At 38.7% G+C, this 21,675-nt stretch overlaps 1 protein-coding gene across 1 annotated transcript in view; it reads left to right on the forward strand.

Annotated features, from left to right (window-relative positions):
* cntfr (ciliary neurotrophic factor receptor) overlaps positions 1-20,615 on the forward strand; it is a 121,855-nt gene extending 101,240 nt beyond the window's left edge. Inside the window, exons 6-8 of the mRNA XM_056252036.1 lie at positions 11,758-11,947; positions 14,998-15,115; positions 19,448-20,615. Coding sequence (XP_056108011.1) covers positions 11,758-11,947; positions 14,998-15,115; position 19,448 — 309 coding nt within the window. The 3' untranslated portion in view covers positions 19,449-20,615. The remainder of the gene's footprint in view (positions 1-11,757; positions 11,948-14,997; positions 15,116-19,447) is intronic.
* The last annotated feature ends 1,060 nt before the right edge of the window (positions 20,616-21,675 follow it).

Consider the following 21,675-nt stretch of genomic DNA (forward strand, 5'->3'; position numbering starts at 1 on the left):
ACGGGAGGGCGAGGAGGAGTATACGGCGCTATACACTCAAATGAGCGTTTCCTTATCTACTGTAGCCTTTAGTATGCTAATGGTCCTTTGCATGTTTATGTGACTCGTGTTTGGCTAAAGAAGTGGCTCTCAAGTGGTTTTCCTTCAGGTTTTTTTTTCATGGAATTCAAGTGGCAACCCATAATTGTGCACAATTATTAACATGACATTCACTGCGTATTGACCATTTTGGTTTCTAAGACCAACAAAAGACATGGGGAGCATATTCTGTGAAAACCCATTTACACCATAGAGTAAAAAACAACATAAAAAAAGCACATTTCAATGGCGTTTGCAACTTTATATCCAGTCTGATCTCATTCTTTATACGAGGTATTAGTACACAACATTTACCGGTAAAAAACGTAAGGTACATTTTTGGGTAACGCTTCCTTTTACAGTACAGTACTTACGTGTACTTACAGTGTACTTAGCTAGAAAGTACTGGCTAATATAAGGTAAGTACATGGGTTAGGGGTAGGTTTAGGGGTAGGTTCAGGGTTAGTACCTAGTTATTACCCAGTAATTATAATTACTTTAATAAGTACATAGTAAGTACATGGGTAACAGGACTGTAAAAGGAAGCGTTACCCATTTTTGTACGTTTGGATCAATGCTGAAATGTACAATTTGGAGGTATTGAGGTATTTAAAACTTGCACCTTATTAGGAAACGTGAAATAATTATGAATCTTTTATATCATATAGATGTTTGTAAAGTTGCATCTTTGCCATTTTATAGATAGATTTTCGATCCCTGCCGTAAAACGTGTCGTGACGCTTCTTGACGCGTCTATTTTTTTATTCATATCGAGAGCGGGATTTGACAATTTGACGTTTTCGGTCGTTGTTGAGGATGGAGATCGCTGAATAAAGGCTGGAATTTTGGTCTGTGCTCGTATTGATACTAAAGATTAGCAGCGCAATATCAAAATGTATTTCTTTTGTCAATTTATAATGTGTTTTATGGTTCGATTATCATCCACAGCATATAAACCGCATTTAATAAACGCAATTGAAAACACATGAACACACAAAATACATGATTTCTATACTTATAAGTATTTGTTCGATTTGTACGTCTGTAAAGTTGAGCATATGTAAATAATTTATGTTTTAGATGCTGTCAATACGTCAGTATTGTAAGTTTCAGTGTCTATGCAAGCACAAGTAAATGTACATGTTAGAAGCACGTACTTTATGTTAATACACATTGTTATATCTTGGATATAACAATATTATAAAAAGTTGTACTTTTTTCCTCACAATTGTGACTATATCGAACAGTTTGACTTTAAACCTTGCGGTATGACTTTATATCTCTCTTACAACTTTGTATTTTGCAATGTGACTTTATATCTTGTAATGTGACTATATATGTCTCACAATGGGATTGTATCTGTTGCAGTCAATCGTGACTATATTTCACAATGTTAAATCTCATAGTGTGACTTTATATCTAATAATGTAATGGGATTTTACATCTCAAAATGTGACGTACTCTCACACTGACTTTATATCTGCGACTTTGTATTTCATGATGTGACTATTTCTCACAAGTGTGATTTTCTCACAATATTTGGTTGCATGGCATTATATCTAGCCATTTTTGCAACTTCATATCTCACAATAATAATATTTCTCACAATTGCAACTTTGTACATCACAAGTGACTTTAAATCTCGCTATTTGACTATATCTCACAGTATTGATATGTTGGAGTGAATTTAAATAGCACCATGTGACTTAATATGGTATGATTTGTCACATTATCTCTCATTATGACTTTTTCATTTAAAACTTTACACACAATTTACCTTTGAATTTTCTACTCTGAGGTAAAAACAGGCTTCCATCGTTTCCCCTCTTCCTTTTTGCCTTTGGTTTGTCATTAGCTGCCTTTTATTTGTATCTTTAGCATTTGTTTTCCCGCCTGACCCTATCAGAACAGATCTGTGACCCATTTTTTGGGTTGCGTCCCACCAGTTTAGAACTATTGATCTCAAAGATTAAAAAAACATTTGTAAAAGTTGCCCTTTTTTTCCCGCTAGGATACTCATATTGAATTGTCCTTGGATACACAACGGCAAGTAAAAAGCCCAAGAATTTCAGGCCTCAATAAAAGAATCCACATCCCTTAAAGCCATGATTTCCATACCAAAAGCCTTAAGTCAGGACAGGGTGACAGGATTGTGAAGGGAGAAAGGGGTCACCATGCCCTCCCTTATGTAATCTCTCAAGAATGTTCAAATCTCCCATTCCTCCGGGCCTCCCCTCTGCTCACTGTATTGGCTAAGCTGTTTTCGACAGCCATCTTTGATGCTAAGATGAAAATACTGTAGATAATACACAATGAGCGGAAGATCTGAGCGCTGCTCCTTTGAGCACCTTTTAGAAATGGGATGAATGTATAATGTCCCCGCTGATATAGCCCAACAGATGAAGAAGGTGCTATTGTGTATTTCAATGCCAGATGAAACTTGAAAGCTGGAGTAATCACAGGCAATTGATAGATCAAGAGATGATGTTATACTTGGAGAATTATCAAGCGCATGCTATATCGAGGCTTGAGGAGTAACAAAATATTGGGATTTGTTACAACACTGGTCATTTATAGGGATAGTTTCTGTCATCATTTGCTTCCAAACCTGAGAAATGTTCCAAAATATCTTATTTTATGTTCCAGAGATAAGTCAATATTAAAATTAACGTAGTTAAAATATCAATATTGACTATGTTAATTCGAATTTTGTCATCATTTGCTTCCAAACCTGAGATTTTTTTCAAAATATCTTATTTTATGTTCCACTGATACGTCAATATTAACTACGTTAATTAGAATTTTGCGCAAATAATAATTCACGTAAATTCATTGATTACTTCTGCAATTAGTGATTTATACTGGAATATGATTTTTAATAAACCCTTCAATCTTTAGAAAAAATAGCACTGGATAATGAAACCATGAAACCAGACACAAAGACATTAGAATCTATTAAACAAAGTCATTTTTTTTTTTTTTTTGTCTCTCTTGTTCTGTCCATTCAGGGGATAATATCAATTATTTATTTATTGAGATGCTGTTCAGATCTCGTGCATATTTCATAAGTGCTCATGTTGCATGAATAGCAAAAGACACTGGGACACTGCGTTGGTACTTTGCCTGAATTTGGCGACTTGGAACTGTGCACTTCGACCCCTGAGGGAAGCTTGTGTTTACTCACGGATTAAACTGAATTGGACCACATTAGCACTCCTTTTATTGAGCTAGTCTTTAACTGTTTTTTTGGCAATTCGCTTGCCGTTCCCTAATTCTTTGTTTAAGGATTACATCCTATATAGAACACGGCGGTATTTGCATTCGGTTAAACAAAAAAAACGGAATGGAATGACTTTAATCGGTTGGCTAGTTTATTCCCATCTGTTCCTCCAAAATCTGCGTGTATTCTTGGAACGGCACAAACACACCATTGTGCGCTCAGTGTGCGTTCCAAACCATCATTAAAAGCAATTCAGGTTAATGCACATACTTAGCGAACCACGGTTTCTAAATCAGTTACTTTGAGAATTAACTCTGTTTGTTTGCACTCTCAGTGATGTGAGCCGCCGTTTGGAGAAGATGGGCATCGTTAGCTGGAATTAGTCGTCAATGATCTGTGATACTAAGTTTGAACGCTTCCTCTTCCTCTAGACTTCCTGTAGTGATGTCGATGGACACATCAAGAAAAAGAGAGGGTTGTAGCTGACAAAATGAGGGAAGTTGTAAGTGCTAATGAAATTAGTCCTTCAAATGTAATGCTCAAGTGTCCAGATACAGCCACACATTTCCTTTTCAAGACTGGAGCCTTTGAAGATAAAAAGCTGAATTAAAGTGCCGTAATGAGTCGCTCCACACTCGGTTTTGGCTCAGGAAATAGAAGTGAAATGTGTTTTTTTTTTGTGCTATGGAGGGATAGCATATTTAAGAGCATATTTTTGTGAGTGAGAACTTGTTAACACTTAAATCACGTCAAAAAGGCCACTTGTAGACTTTAAAGAGTTAAATCTGGGCCTGACTGGGCAACAGACATCCAAAATTTACTGTTAAAATTATTGGTAGCACTAAGTTTCTGTTTTTAACGTTCACTTCAAAATGAAAATGCTGTCATAATTTACTCACCCTCAAGTTGTTCCAAACCTGTATGAGTTTCTTTCTTCTGCTGAACACAAAAGAAGATATTTTGAAGAATAATGGGTAACCAAACAGTTGGACCCCATTGACTTCCATAGTATTTGTTTTTCTTACTATGGAAGTCAATGGGGTCCATCAACCGTCTAGTTACCGACATTCTTCAAAATATCTTCTTTTGTGTTCAGCAGAAGAAAGAAACTCATACAGGTTTGGAACAACTTGAGGGTGAGTAAATGATGACAGCATTTTCATTTTGAAATGAACTATTCATTTAACTCCATTAACATGAACTATGACATACACTTCTAAAGCATCGTAATGTTAATTTCAACATTTACTAATACATTATTAAAATCAAAAGTTGTATTTGCTATTATTATTTAATGGACCTGAGCTAGCATGAACTTACAGTTGTATTTTTATTATCTAACATTACGAAAGATTAATAAATATGACAAATGTATTCCTCATTGCATTAACTAACGTTAACTAATGGGATCTTATTGTAATGCTTTAGCAAATTATTCAAATAACTTCCTGTATGCATTATTTAAGGTCAGACCATTTCCAAGTCATTAAAAAGACCATCAGTTGCAGTGTACTTACCAGAGCATACTAAATACTTGTGAATGCAGCTTCCAGTTTCAGTCTCAAAGGTTCTGCAAGGTCAGGGTTTCAAATTTCAATAACGGAAGAGACGGAAATATATATCTGACGAAATCACGGCAAACGAGGGATTTTAAAAGAATGAGAGATACACAAGAAGGGCCAAGTTCCCATCCTGAACACTGTAAACAACTACTCTCAACTCCCATTCCATGTACTGGAAGTCACTCTTGGAAGAAAACTGTCTAAAATCCTCCTTTCACCTGTTTGGCCTTGTACGCTTCCACTGATATATCATCAACAGAAGCTGTTTACAGCCTTTGGTGTTTGGTCAAGCAGGCATCAGGTGCGAGCGCCGCACTCCACTACCGTCAGCTTTGAGCACAGCTGGGCTGGAGGCACGAATGAAGGGAAGTGGGCAGAATTTAGAAAATATCACAGCATGGTGGCAGTAATCAGCCAACAGTGACTGCTGGGAGTCTGGCAGATCCATTTGCTGCTCAGTTTGCCTACATGCAAGTCAGAAATCTTAGAAACCAGTTACTTGCTATATCTTAGTTGGAATTGCTTATGAGCGCTTTATACCAAAGGATGTCAGCGTAGTTGCAGTGGGGTTCAAAATATGCTGAATAGTAATCATGTAGTGATTTTTCATGTTTATTGGACTGTAGCTCATAATCCAATTTTCTAATATTTATATAATAAGTATCTATTAGGGCTGTCAGTTAAAGGCGTTATTAACGGCGTTAACGCAAACCCATTTTAACGGCGTACATTTTTTTATTTGCGAGATTAACGGTCTTTTTGGCCTAGCAAACTTTGTCGTTTTTTTCACATGCTTTTGCAACAGGACGCGGCATGCGCGGCGCTCCGCTATGAAACCCATTAATTTCAATAGCTTGCGCTGCGCGAGGACGTTTTGTTGCTTCGTCGACCAAAGCGCAAGTGGATCTAGCTAGACCGGAAACAAAACAACAGGCACGCGGCACACACTTGTTTGGGCTTGCGAGCCGGCCAAATAGTTGGTTAACGTTACGCTTTGAGTGGATGACGAGCGCGAGACGCCGAAATGGATGCCAATAAGATTCTGAATGGAAAGTTTACTTTTAAAAAGTTGCCAAATGGTTCCCTTGACAAGACCAAAGTGATCTGTGTGTTTTGTCGTTGTGAACTGAGCTATCATCATCATCGCAGCACGTCCAGTCTGAAATACCACTTGTTGATGGCCAAGCACACACACACACACACACACACACAGCTGATGCGAATCCTCCGCCCCCTCGTCAATATCAGGACCTCGTCAGTATTTCTTTCACCCTTTTATTGATGGACAGTGTTACATTGTGTGAGAGATTATTTGCTCCAAGTGAGAATGTTAGTGTGAAATTGAACACTATGTTGTTTTCAATAAAAAACATTTGCACAAAGCAAGCTGATCCACTTTTCCATGTTGATAAGAGCATTAAAATGAGAAAAAATAATGGGACAAAAAGAAATCAAGAGACATTTAGAATAGATAAAAATGTGCGATTAATCGCGAGTTATGACATTAGTGTGATTAGTCGCGATTAAATATTTTAATCGTTTGACAGCACTAGTATCTATAATATCCTACATAAGTAATGATGATTATTCTAAACAGTAACAGTTTCTATGAAGCCTTTAAATATAAATGTTATAAATGCATTATTAAGCATTTATAAAGCGTTTAATCAGTTCTGAGTTATAATATATAATTGTAACCACATTTGTAATCCATTATAATTGCATGCATTAAAACACATGACCACACCACATTTACTTTGTTATACAATACAGAATATTTCTAATAAGTCTAGTATTATTTATATTATACTGTATTATTTATTCATATTTGGAATTAGCTTTTCATTTTTCAGTATTCATTTTGATTTTGGTTTGGTTAGATTTTTTTGTCTTTTACGTTTAAGGTGTTCATCTAATATTCATATTTTATCTTATTTCAATTATCAGAAACTTTTAATTGTGTATAGTTTCAGTTACCAATAACAACTAGAAGCAAAAAGCCTACACAGAAATTACAGCCAATGTGAATGTGTTAAAGTCAACATGAAATGTTCTCAACCAATGTAGAAGTAGGGAGGATTACATTTTTTATTTCATCGGAAATTAGTATACAGGTGTTTATCTTTGGAATAACATGTACCAAAAACTAATTCAAGACCTGTAACATGTGCTATGAAAATAAATAGCATCAATTTTGATGTCAGCATTTGACTTTAATGTTTAATATACAGTTACATGTGGATTTTGGACCAAAGAAATGTCATTTTAGGTGGGGCTACTCAGTGTAGTGCCACACAAATAGAAACCAATAGGCTGGCTGGGACAAAAGCTCAGATTCACATGGAAATAGAGATTTGATCTTGTCTCATAAGAACCCAGTGTGCAGCTGTTTCATTGTTTCACTGATTGCAATAAACGATGTAAGAGAGAAATCCTCTTCTCATTGTTCCGATGACACAACTTACACCTAATCTCATTTATGAGCTTTGGCCGCACTGAACGAGGCCCAGAATACAGTGAGGCGTCTGGGATTGTCGAGGCGTATCCATGTATGAGGGTCAGAGCGTATTTGGTACATAATGATATGGGTATATAAATAGCTCTCTCTAATATTATCTCAGACTTTTCTTTATATCCGTCTTCCTCTCTCTCTCCCTCTCTCTCTCTCTCTCTGCACTATGTGCAATGTTACCTGATCCAAAAAAAGACAAACAGGAATCTGTTGATCAATTTTTTTAGGCCTTTAAAGTTTGATTTTAGGCAGGAATTTTCTTGAACTTGTTATTTGTAACCGATGGTAGTGTTTTATTTGTGGATTTATAGCCTAGTGTCTTAAAAGTGCAGGGGTTACAAAGGACATTTTGACTCCCGGTACCATTTCGGGAGTTGACAGCTTTGACAAAATGGCAGCAATTGTGAAATGGTTTGTGTAACAGAATTACAGGTGGAATCAAACATTAAAGATGCATTGATCTGAATGGCTAAAACTGTTGTTTTAAAGCAGCCTTGCAAATAAAATCAGCTGATGTAACAAATTAAATTAAAAAATTATTGTTTCCTGACACGTTTCTCAGACACTCTCCGTCTGCCATTGTTGCAACACACGCCATTGGTTGAGGGTTTAGTTGGTAGATGCCGTAACTACACCATTATTTCTCCAATGCCCCCATTTAAAAGTAGCCATGACAGCTGAGAAATTGTCGTTAGCCACTTTTCCACCATCGGACAAAACAGTTCTAAGAACGTTTACGGTTCCCGTTATTATACACTAGAGTTTGGTTCGATTACAAACCCTTCTTGGCCCGGAATTCTCAACACGGCTGGCTAACCGCGCTGAACCATGCTGGTCGAATCTGTAGCGCCGTCATCAATCATTTGAGCGATGGAAACACAAGTTAGTAATAGAAATACCTGATCATCCACCATAATGCCATCACTATTTACATCTCATACAATATGTAAACTCTTGTGTTAACAAGGCCACGAGTGCCGCATTTGTATTACATTCCAAAGAGCTCCGTTATCAGCCCCACAATGGAAAACGAAACCATATCCGTCCCGGCCGGGCCGGATCAGCGCGGAATGGAACGGTTAAGCAGCGAGAACTGTTTGGCCCGATGGTGGAAAAGCGGCTGTTGAGGTGAATGGGAATTTGGTAATGAAAAGCACACATTTGCAATTCAAGGCCATATTGGTCTATTTCAACTCTAAATATAGGACAATAGATGGACGAAACGCTGCAGTTTGATAATAATCGAATCAAACGCTTGACAGCCCAGGTGCTCAGTGGCCACTTTGTGGGAAAGCGCAGAGAACGTGGTTTAGTCTGAAATTAAAAGGATGCAGCTTTTGTTTTGTGGGTTTTGAGGAGCACTGGGGAAATGAGCAATGCTCTCTTTTCCAATTATGAAAGATAAAGTTCAATTAAAATGTAAATGCAGAGACTAACAGCCACACAGGCTGTGTTTGTTAGCGCACACTAGATGGAAAGACTTGCAGACGGTGCTAGTGGAAATTCAGTGAAGAAAAAAAAAGCTCTTTTGGTCTTTGTTCTGAGCAGCTCAGGTGCACATGAGATATTCTCTGAGTCTCGATGCAAACACACTCCAATTTTCCTGCTCACTCTTTCTCTGTGTTGTACAGCGGCACTTAGGAGACCTGGGAGGCAATGAAGTAATAGTTCAGAAAATATGCTCTGCACTTTACTGCAGAAGGATCTTGCTTTGTGGGCAAAGTAATTCTTCCATCCCACTGTTTCATTTCTACTAAGCATGAGTGCGAGAGGTCTGTGCACCGGTCAGAATTGAACTGAGAACGCCTGTTACCTTTTAATTGAATTCCTGAATTTGATTAGATTTTTAATGGAGGTAGCAAACTGCTTGCAGATGATATTTTAAATAACTCACTATGCATTTGTATAATGCTGCTTTAGAATTATATATGTTAGCAATAAGGTACAATATGTTGTTTTAATAAGGCTGTGCTTTATCGTGAATAAGTCATGGCTGAAGGGCGCTGTTAGGCACGACCATAGACTGTAAAAAATATGGACAAAGCGTCTGTGACGTCACCCATTGACTTTCTGAAGAACGGTTTTGAGGCCGTTTATGGGGGGTATGGGCGGCGCCATCTTTTGAAAATCTTGGGAAATCCTAACCCCGCCCACCTTCTGGCCAATCCATATATGGGTAAAAGGGCGGGCTTTGTGTGAGACTGAGCCAGCCGGTGGACGCGCCTCTTCAGCCAAGCAGCCTCAGCTATCTGTACCGTTACAAGATCGACTAGCAGACTAGGCTACTTTTTACAGCCAGTATCATTCTTATGTTGAAACTCCTTTTCCTCGATTTACTGAAGCCTATATGTAAAACGCATTTGCAGCTGCATAGCTTACTCATAGGCTGTGCTGCGGCAACAGCACATCCAATGGCGCGGGCGCCTCTGACGTACGACCAACTAGCTCGCAGATCAGTCTATTCTTATGTTACATTTATTCATTTGGCAGACGCATTTACAGTGTTTCAAACGTCAGTTATAACCATAGGTAAAGTACCTCGGACGCTTACTTATCTGAGGCGATTTAATGCTAACTGTTGCAGTGCCACTGCCCACAAACATTGATGCTAAATAGTGCTAACTACGTGAAATAGTAGTGGAATGTCACTTACCGGAAAAAAAGGAGCGAAGTACTCCTAGTCCTACAGTGTCGGTTAGTGCATTTTATAGCAGAGCAACCCATGTTATGTACGATATTTCAATACAAATGTTCAGAAAGGATACAGAGGGGTGGTATGATGTGTTGTGTCAGATCATGGCTGAGACGTCAAATTTCAGGAATTCCACTCGACGCAGCCCGTTATCAGCTGTCAATCAAGCTGTCAATCAAAGTTAACCACGCCCTTATTTGTCATACATTTTATATCTAAATACGATCTAAACTAACGAGTTAGAAAAAAAAAATTCACCCCCCTCACAGTTGTCAGACACTCGGAACCTATCGAAAAATACAATAAAAGTCCATGGGACCAACCTGTAAATACATGAATTTATGCTGTGAAAACAGACATTTTAACATGGGGTCTATGGATATTTGCTCCCTTTTGGGACCTCCCTCTAGCGGATTTTCGATGTATTGCAGTTTTTCGCACTTCCGGGTAGGCTTCATTTTTCAGATTAGAATGTTGCCGCTTGGGCACGACACAAATATTTCATTTTTTACATTTGGCAGACGCTTTTATCCAAAGTGACTTACATTGCATTTCAAGGTACGCAGTTCTTGCTTTCCTTGGGTATCAAACCCATGACCTTGGCGTTGCAAGCGCCATTGCTCTACTGCTTGAGCTACAGGAAACCTGTATTGGACTATATTGAAAGGACTGAACTTGTTGTGAACACAGAGAAGCAAGATGCAACTGACAAATGATTAGCGTGTCAGGGCACGGGAAAACCCAGTTAAAAGGACAAGATATCGCAGCGCACATTCAAACGGATTTTTATTACGAATATAGGACTAACCTGAAGGAAAATGCGATATCTACTGTAAATGCAGGTACACTCGCTTACCCAATCTCTCACAATGCTCTACTCTATGAGCTTCAATGAACAATATCAATGAGAACATATGTTTACTTTGCTAAGAGTGGTTGCTATGGGGGGGGTGTTGTGTAGTGATACATAGAACCGTTTGGTGGAGCGTTTCGTGAATAAAACACTGCTATTGACTAATCAGAATCAAGGACTGGAACTAACCATGTTATATTCAAACAATGTGTTATTAGTTGAGAAAATGTACATCAGTGTACATCATCCTTTCTGTTATGTGACTATATTAAATATTCCTGTTATTCCAATTCAACATCTTGTGGGTCAAGGTCAATTTAATTCAAATTCCAACTCGTGAATTGATAGTGAATTCCCCCCATGTCCTGCTGTATGACGGATAAAGAGCGAGAAAAGCACAGATTGAGCAACTGCACATGATTTCGAGTTCCAGACTGGAGCTTCGGCAGTGCAGGACAGGCCAGTGATGGATGCTCGGGATGAGTCACAGACGCTGGGCCGTCTCTGCCATCACTCATCTCCCTCCACAGGCCTCAGCTGCAGTGCATTAGTCAAATTCCCCCGCTCCTCAAAGACATGCACGGGACTTCCCAGTCTCTTTGCGCCCCCTCCTCTGTTGTGGTCAAGTGACCCTCTCAACCTCATTACCCTCAGACACCAAAGAGTCCACAGGTGGTCCTCAGGTGTGTGGAAGTCCACGAACAGGAAGACCCCTCACCCACCCAATCTCTTTCACTACACCTCAACATCGCATACATCTCGTATGTAATCATCTCAACAGCACGCATCATTCCCATAAGTTCCATATCCCTGATTGGCTCTCTTGTTATTGATTGACAGGTGGAGCTCTCCGACAGCACCTCCCACACCATTACCGACGCTTACGCGGGGAAAGAGTACATCATCCAACTGGCGGCCAAGGACATGGAGATCGGCACTTGGAGCGACTGGAGCGTGGCGGTTCACGCCACCCCCTGGATGGAGGAACCCAAACCCATAACCTCCACCACTGAGAGCGACGTTATCCCAGGTATGCATGAGCTGTCAACCCTATGCCTACTCTCCTATTCACCGTAATGACAGTTCTGTCTGCCTCTGTGATCTCTGTTCTCTCATAAAACAATAATAGTGACTGATAATGAGGAGACAGTGTCTATAGCCCTGCATCTCACAGTCACGCTGCCCTCTGCTGTCAGAGAGGTTTAACAACAAATGAATAGTTGATGCACTCCTAGGTTAATGATGAATTAACATCAGGTTATGTTAAGTTTATGAATGAAAATAATAAAGTAGATGCCATATTTAATCGGACACCAGCAAAACCCCTTGAGGGACACATATGTCTGTTCAGTATGAACTCAAAATCAACCCTACCTCAAAGTCCAAGTTATCCAAAAGAAAACAAAATGGGATACATTGATATTCTCTTTGTAACTTGGCCTTCAGCCTCCATATCTCAGTCAAAAAGCTTTTAAAAAACTCCTTTATAATCCACTTTAAAGGTTTGCTAGGTCTGGAGTCTGCTAGGACTCACTTTTGACCATCCAATCTTTCCTGATGGATTTAATCATAACTTCCTTTTTTTTCTCACTGAAAATTATGTTTTACCGTGAAATGATAGAATGATATTAGTAAATGGATTTGGAATACCACCTCATTGTAATATCCACTTTTTCTGAGTTTTTTTGTCAGTCATGTCTCCCCAGTTGAGCTAATGCTCAGGGTTTTTTTAAACTGTACAATGTATTTCACGAATTACAGGTGTTGCAATATACCGTATTGACGATAACCGTGGTATTTAAGGAATGAAATATTGATGATATGTTAATACTACAGAGTGGTGGGCAGTTTTTACTCCATTATATTTCATAAAACAATATTGTTCCCCATTATTTCAAACTGAAAAATGTAACTCTGTCACCGAGAGTTTTGGTAATAAAATAAAATGTTCACTTATTTGCAGATTAATACATCAGTGCATCCACTAATCCTCCTTATTGTAGGATGAAGTATATACAATAGCTAAATAAATAAACGGTTCATTGATCAGTACACAAGTACATTCAAAATCAAGTAGTTTTGTTTTTTTACCCAAGTAAAATTGAAAGGGCGTACTTTACTATTACTATTACTTTACTATATACAATTAGTGGAGTAATATTTTATAAGGTTATCTGTACCTTTCCTCAAGCACTTGATTTGTGTACTTCGCCCACCACTAATACGACATACATGATTTCAAAAATAATCCTGCGCCAATTTGTTGACTCTCCAACACAGTAGGTGGCGGTATTGCACCTTAGCACTGGTTGCCATCTGTCATAAAATGAACAACCTGATCTTACAGGAAAATGTAACTATGTAAAGAGGTGGAAATGTTGTATATGATCTGTATGATGAGAATCGTACAAAAATGTACAATCATTAGAAAAACTATACGAATTAGCCATCAATTTTCCAAAATGTAAAATAGTCACAAATTGCCATGAGAGAGTGTTGAAATAGACAAAAGACAATTACGCAGTGTGAAGCTAGTACTGCCGCACAAAACCATGTCAAAGGAGATGACAAATGAAGGAAACACAGTTTCCTATATAGTTTGACATTTTACATTAAAAAGGCAGAGTGTTAAACATCCTAGTCAGCAGGAAATCCTGATCAGCATAAAGTCTTTTAGTACACTTTTGTACAGTTATGGTTTCAAACTCTCTATCTACCTCCCTACACTTGTATCATTGGCCAAAAAATATATCGTGACAGCCCTAAGTAAACAAGGAGTCTAATCGTTTGGACTGTTATCATAAGTAGTGTCACTAGCTGAGCCACGTTTAGGATTTACAAATACTGGTACAACAGCCATTTTGGGACGGACAAAGAGAATCTTGTCTTGAAGACCCTTGTGATAGTCTATGTACATTTTGTTTTATAAATAGCTTTATGACTGTTATTAGAAGTAATATCTAGTGACGGCTGCCCTGCTCGGTTTGATCCAGCAGACGGCATTGAGTTTCTATAAACTATACTTGGAACGGAGGAAGGAATCAAAAAGTCAGCAGAAATGCATGCTGGTTGTGTGAGCCGTGTGTCAAAACACTCTCTCTAAAAGCTTTCTTTCTTTTCTCCTGGGTAAAACAGGAGAACGTCCTTGTAATAATTCATCCATTGCCTCATGTTAGTTCAGCATTTTATTTGCTTAATTTGAGATGAGAGTCATTGTGCGAGACAGGTCTTTCTACTTTATCTGAGATGTTTTCTAGGGAGTCATTTCACACATCGTCACACTGCACAAATAATACAAATAAACAAGCGATATTGAAACAATAACTAATATCTACTTACACTTCTGACATTCACAATTGCACAACATGAACACGTTCAAGCGGTAGTTTAGGAGTTGTTTAGTTAACTGAATATATTGTTCTAACTCTATTGTATTATGAGTTACAATTAAAAAGTTTATTTTATTAAGTTGATTGTCTCATGTAACCAGGCTTTTGACTCTTGGTTTCAAATCTGGTCCAGTTATTGGGCCAGGACCCGTCCAATGCAACAGGAAGAGACTGCCTAACTGAAATAGTAGAGCATTGGCGCTTGTAACGGCAAGGTCATAGGTTCGATTCCCAGGGAAAGCAAGAACTGATAAGAATGTAAATGTGTTTCTTGAAATGCAATGTAAGCCGCTTTGGATAAAAGCGTCTGCCAAATGCATAAATGTAAATGATATGTAAAGTGACCAGTCACAGTTCGTTTTGTTTTTACATACTGTTTGGAGTTTCAAATGTGTTTTTTTTTTTTTTCCAGTATGAGGGTCTGCAGGGTGTTGTTGTTGTTGTTGTTCACACCAAATGACACTTTTTTTATTTCAAAATCCAACAAAAACATAAAAAATTTAATACATATAATAATACATTTAAAACATGCTAATTCTTTTCAAGTCGTTGTATGTATGAATTTCATTTTTATTGTATTTTTGAAGAAATTAATAGATAGTCATTCACCCATGCAGTGTATAGTACTTGAACCAAGGACATACAAACCCTTTCCTGTTTAAAAAGTGACCATTTTCTTCTTCCCTGGCAGAAACCACCCCTGGTCCGCCTTCGGCCGCACCGCGAGTGGGTAAACCCACAGCGGCCTGCTCCACCCTTCTCTGGTCAACCCACCTGCTCCTGGCCTGCGTCCTGCTGTCCATCATGTGGTATGTGACATCATTGCAATGCTATTTCCAGAATGAACATCTCATTCCCTGTTCTTATGTGAGAAAGGATCGCAAGCTTTCAATGAAACAATTGAACAATGCCTGAGGTATTAACAATGAGCAATGTGCGAACATAATGTGCAAGCATTTATAAATTATAAGAGGCTTACAGTACCACTTTATTCATGCAGATGGACTACACGTTTCCTAATTATGTACCATACATAATGACAATACACTTGAGACACCAATAACTAACTAATAGTTGAAGCCAATGCACAGTTTATTAAAGAGATATTGTAACTCAGTGAGTAACTAAAGTTGTGTTATGTTCGCCTCATTGTCAGAGTTGGAGTCTTGTTTTTGTGGTCAAGGTCTTGAGACCTCTATAGACCACATAAAATAAAATAAAATAAAATAAAATAAACAACCTTGGTCTAGGTCTGATCAGTCAATGTCCTAAACGAAAAATATAAAAATTAGTCTTAAGGTGCGCTCACAAAATGTTGGCGAAATGTTGCAGGCAAAAAGGTCCATTGTCAATAGTGTAGTTATATATAAAGTACAGCTCACAGAGAAGTCACTTTTAAACAAAGCAGCTTTCTGCTGGTCAACATGGCGACCAACTTGAACCGCTAGCGAATTCTGTGTGGGGAAATCGCTTGCCCTCATGTGAAATTCCCTATTGCATGGATTCCATTTGAAATGACAAGATTTCACCCGCGAAAATTGGCTGAACAATGCTTGATCTCAAACAGTACCACAGTGATACTTAACTTCACCACTAGTTAGTGCTGTATCTTCACCATTAAGGCCTGTTCACACCGGGACGAATTTCGCATGCGATATTCGCTGACGTTTAACGCCTCGTGACTAAACAAAGGGCGCCAATGTGAGTGTGCACACCGACACGAAAAACGCCACACGTAAAAGCGTCATTTTAAAAAAAAAAACGCCTCGGGTTCGTTTTTTTGGTTTGACGCGCTGCGTCAAAAACTATCCGACCAATGAGATTGACGCTTTTGCTCACGTGTCTGGAGCTTCTGAAGTTACAGTAAAACACAACTTGGGGGCGCTCAAACACAAAACGGTCTTGCCGAGCACACATACGTAACGGCGAAGAAGATATACGCCAAGTAGCGCCTACACTGCCGAGGAGAAATAAGACGAGGAAGATGCAAGGCAAGATGAATGTAGAACTGCTGGTCTCGTTGCTGTCGGAACATAAAGAACTATATGACAGACGCGACAGCGACTACAAAATAGGACTATTTCTGTTTTACATTAAGCGCCATCTAATGTCAGGGAATGAATTGGCATGTTCACTCAGCTCATCGTCAGCGAAAATCGCTTGGGTGTGAACACAAAAAACGCGTTTAAAAACGCTGACGAATAACGCGCGCCGATATTCGTCCCGGTGTGTACGGGGCTTTACGGAGAATCCAGAAGAATGCCTATTCAACCACTTTACTATGGGCCCTATTTTAGCGATCTAAGCGCATGGTCTAAAGCACACGCCACAAGCGCACTTAGGTCGTGTCCGAATCCACTTTTGCTAGTTTAACGAGGGAAAAAATGGTCGGCGCGCCCGGTGCATAGTCTAAAAGGGTTGTCCCTATTCTCTTAATGAGTAATGGGTGTGTTTTGGGCGTAACGTGCAATAAACCAATCAGAGTCTCATCTCCCATTCCCTTTAAAAGCCAGTTGCGCTCGCGCCATGATGGATTCGCTATTTACATGGCGGAATTTGCAAGCGGAAAAACTGAACGCTTCTCCAGAGAGGAAACGGATCTGCTTGTGTGTGAGGTTAAAGCGGGCAAGCAGACCATCTACGGGACAAAGTGTACGCACGTTGTGAACCCACCTAAAGGCTCACATTACTAACGTGCTCTTTAACAAAAACTTTGACTTTAGACCAGGTTTCAGTCGATCAATGGCGCAGTCTATTTCAGTTGCCTCAAAATAGCAACGTGCCAACAATGCGCCTGAACACACTTCGTTTTCAGACCAGAAGCCCATGGGTGAACAAATGGGCGCACATGCATTTGCTATTTAAACATCGTGGTGCAGGATGTGAAAATGATAACTGCGTCGGGCTGAAACTAGCAGAAAACACTTGTCGCACCTGGCGCCGCATTGCGCCGGGTATATGACAGGGCCCAAAGTCTCTTTATATTAGAAATGAATGCTGCAATAAATGTACCAATTTCTTGATTCAGTTCATTAAAATAGAGTCTGGATGTGGTCCTTGAAAGGTCTGGTCTTGACCTAGGTCTGGATCTTAGTGGATCTGATATTAATCTGGGTCTTGGTACAGTATGGCATTTGTCTGAGTCACAGTATTGGTTTAGGGGGGTCTGGTATTGGTCTTAAGATGGTATACTTTGTTTTCTGCATTACGTCCCGTCTCGCACACAGTTGAGCGCACAAGCCTTTTAAAGAAGACTCCTTTGACCATGAGCATGGATAGATCACTTGCACATGCGCTGTTATACATGGACTGTACTGATGGTTAAAATGACGTCAATCAGACAGTTTGCGAGCCGGAACGCGAAGTATACTTTGGACTTTGGCGGTTCTGGTATTGATCTGGGTCTTAGGAGGTCTGGTCTGGGTATTGGTAGTGTGGTAGTGATGTAGGTAATTAAGGGGTCTGGTTTTGCTCTGGGTCTTAAAGGGTCTGGTATTGATTTAGGTCTCATGGGTCTGGTATTGATTTAGGTCTTAGTCTAGTTTTGAGTCTTGGAGGTAGTGGTCTTAAGTCCACTCAGACTTTAACATCGTGCACATGGCCACAGTCCTTGCTTAACGTGATTTTGTATCACTCTCGCAAGTCACATGTACTACACTTAATGAACAGACTACTGAGTTCCACTCTCAAAACAAAAGACTATTGGGCCTTTTTGTAATTAAGTGAAATAGGACATTCTTAGACACAATTGCAGTGTGGTCAGCCCTCTTTCATCTGGGAAAAAACTAGAGATTGTTGACAGCGGGTTAGAATACAGGACAGCGACTAGAGACAATTGGCTCATTAGACCAGCACAATCCACCCAGAACCCCTGAGAAACTGAGGGACGGACCGTTTACTGATGCTTACAGCCATATAAACCTCATCGATCCCCTGCAGGAGTCAGAAAGCAGGGGGAGATAGTCGAGTAACAAGCTGGAGATTCATTAGCGCTCGGGCCATATGTTTACAGCATGCCTGTTATCTCAAACTCAGCAACACAGTATAACGAGCCTATCTCTAATTAAAGCAAGCTCATGCATGGAGCTGGAAGGCAGGAGGAAGTGTACGATAGCACCTCGGGGGTAGGATGTGTTCGCCCTCCCGAGACGGCCTCGTACGTGCAAATACCTTCGCGTTATACCTGCACACTGAGCCGTTCTGAGCAAGATTTAATTGGTCAGTCTGTAATAAGCCAAGACAAAATTAAAGGCAACATCACGGGTGGCTGCTCACCAATTACAACTTCCCACTGGCATGAAGTGGGAGCCATTTGGATATTGCTCTCATTGGCCCCTGTTTGTTCTCATTTGCAATACTGTGTCAGTAATTTATGCTGTAGTAGGCTGACCGCTGTATAGAAGTGCTCAGTTGGGGAATGTTTTCAAATTCGGTTAAGGAGTTCACTATATTGATTTTGGGTTGTACATACATACTGTCATTATCACAGTTTATTCGCTATAGTTTAGAAAAGTGTAATAAAATATGACAAGAGCTCAGAGTTATCAAATCAGTTGATATTTCATTGGTTTTGGCCATCCTTCTGTTTGACTGTCTCACAAATGAATTAGGTTGAATAGCTGTAAGCTGTTAAATGTAAGTACACAATTAGATAATACCAATTTAGGTCAACCAATTACCAAGCAATTCTTCATTTTTTTTCAGTCTGTGGTGTAAAAAGGTCACATTAGCAATTAAAGAAAAAGCACGTAAGGAATACGTGGTCAGGTCAAAGTGTCTGAATAATTTTTGGTCCCAAATTTTTCTAAATTTTACTGGTAGTCCACTGTATGAAGAATTTCTTGGTATAATATGTCACAGTTTACTTTAGTTTGCTATCCTCACTTACATTAATGAACTATAGTGTTTTGCACCCACTAGTAAAAAAATATCAACAATTATATCTGGTGTCTGAATAATTTTTGGTTTGACTTTTTGTTTATATATATATATATATATATATATATATATATATATATACACACACTCGTATCTTGGCCCTTAAGTGAATGAGATGATAAACAAATCCATTACACAATGCATTAAATTCCATAAATACTTCAGCACAAATCTAACACATATTTTCTTTTCTTTGTTTTCAGATGTGTAAGCTTCATTCCTGTGGAAAAAAAATGAGGAGTCTTCTATTTCTATTTTGCACATGTTAATAGATATCGTGCATTGATAATTTAATTCAAGTTCTTTTTCTCACGAAAGAAAAAAGACCTAGAAAGATTAATAAATGCTGACAATTACAAAAGGAAGACAAAAAGAACAATAAAGCATTTCAACATCTCTGGCGATGACAGCTGATGGCAGACCAGACCAGACGCAGACACAGGACCCGAACCCCAGGGGAGCAAAAGATTTGGGGACACGAGACTCACCTGCCTGGCAGCACAAGAACAACACAAACAAAATTAATTCACCTCATCTTTGTTTGTCATATAAGATTTTTCCACCCATTTCGATCTTTCAAACTGTTCCGAGGACTGAAAAAGCTCATTTTGTGTAACATTGATTTCCACGACATACAGCTAACTCATCATGCCAAAGACTTGGACTGTTTTTCTTTTTTTCCCCATGATCCCTAGCTTCCCCAAACCTGTGTCTGTAAGGAATTGGAACTGGCAGTACAAAATCTTCCCAAGCTTCAAAGACCGAGGAGTAACACATTTATTTTGAAGGCCATCATTTGATATCAGTTGTATTCCTTTTGTTTCCCTCTTTTTTTTCTTTTAGCATTTTTTTTTTTTTTTTTTTGGCCCGTGAACACAGAGAAGTTGAAACTGTAAATAACAAATTGGTTTGGACTGTTCTGGACCACCTTTTGTAACAGGAAGAACAATGTGTCGTGTCAGACCATCTGAAGATTAAGCACCATTCGGAACCATATTTTCATTCTTCGACTCTTTGCCTTTCGCCATCTGTTTTTAGCAGACTTTTCTAGTCAGTATCACAGTTTAATACTACCTTCTTCAAGGACACTTTGTTTTTGGTTATCATTGAACAAAATATAATTTTAGAACCTTAGATTTTTTTGGTTGTTTATTTGTTTGTGGTTTGTTTTTTGTTTTTTTCAAACCATAATTGCTTAATTCTCCTTGATCATATTTTGTAAACTATGATATGTATCTTTAACATGAGAAAAAGTTTATTATTTAATAATGTATGTATTAGCTTTAGATTCTTGTAACCTGTATCTGGGTTCTTTTTATAGATGTATATAAAATGAGAAGTTGTTCATTAAATGTGACCATTTCACAATGAGTAGAACTTGTCAATCTTTTTGTTCATGTCCGTCATTGAACGTGGTGCATTTCTCAAATGGTTTTACATTGGACATCAATAAGCGACTCAACACAATACCAAAAATTGTTTACAAAATAGTCCTTAAAACCTGTATTTTCCCGATGTTGGTCATGTTACCTCACTTTTATCAAGTGACAAATGAATTTGAAGAAAAGCAGCATAGCATTTAACATTATTTCCCCCTGCCGTCTGCAAATCCTATTGGAACCATCTCAATTTCATGAGAACACATAACTATTTTACAAGGTCCTGATTTCGATACGTATGTGCTCTGTACGATTTTAAGAAAAAACATGAAGGTTCACCCCTAAACTTGTCAGTGGGGTTTTAAGCTAATTGAATGAAATTTTATGAGTGAGAATGTGCAAATTCATGCAAGTTAGTTACCAATTGACCAAAACGTAAAACATTTATGAACTGTTTCGAGAGTTTGTTGAACAGAACTGACCTGTGACCCAATTTTGGAACCGCTGATCTAATATAAGCCACCCTTCGGATTATTACAGAGTGTGGATAAGGTCTCATGATAAATGTTTTCCTTTGACTGAAATGCACATGTGGAAGATGAGGTTGAAGATGATTACAGACGATGGCATTTGAAACGTTCAATTAAACCATGCTGGATCTCTGGAAAACACGTTCATCTATAAAATCATAAAACACACTGCAGTAATTTATATAAGTGTTACTTCTTTCTTCATATCTATAGGCTGCAATTTGTGTTTGTGTACAATTGCAACTACCGTTATGTTAAAGTAATAGTTAATTTACCAATTACTATCTTCTAAAACAACAAAAAGCTCCACCATTGAGCTGGGCTCGGACTACGGGAGTTTTTAAATCCTTTAAATTACGAAATCTGGTTGCATCATGAACATCAGGATAATCTTTACTGATTGTCTTCTCTCAAATTTCAAACATACGCACACTTCAAGTTTCGAAAATCATCTCACACTACAAGATATTATTATGATTAGCATCCCAGAGGGAGCACCTCACGATCTCATGCGGAAGCGGA

The sequence above is a fragment of the Rhinichthys klamathensis genome, unplaced genomic scaffold (assembly GCF_029890125.1).
Source record: "Rhinichthys klamathensis goyatoka isolate OS25496 unplaced genomic scaffold, OSU_Roscu_1.1 h1tg000091l_1, whole genome shotgun sequence".
Taxonomy (NCBI): Eukaryota; Metazoa; Chordata; class Actinopteri; order Cypriniformes; family Leuciscidae; genus Rhinichthys; species Rhinichthys klamathensis.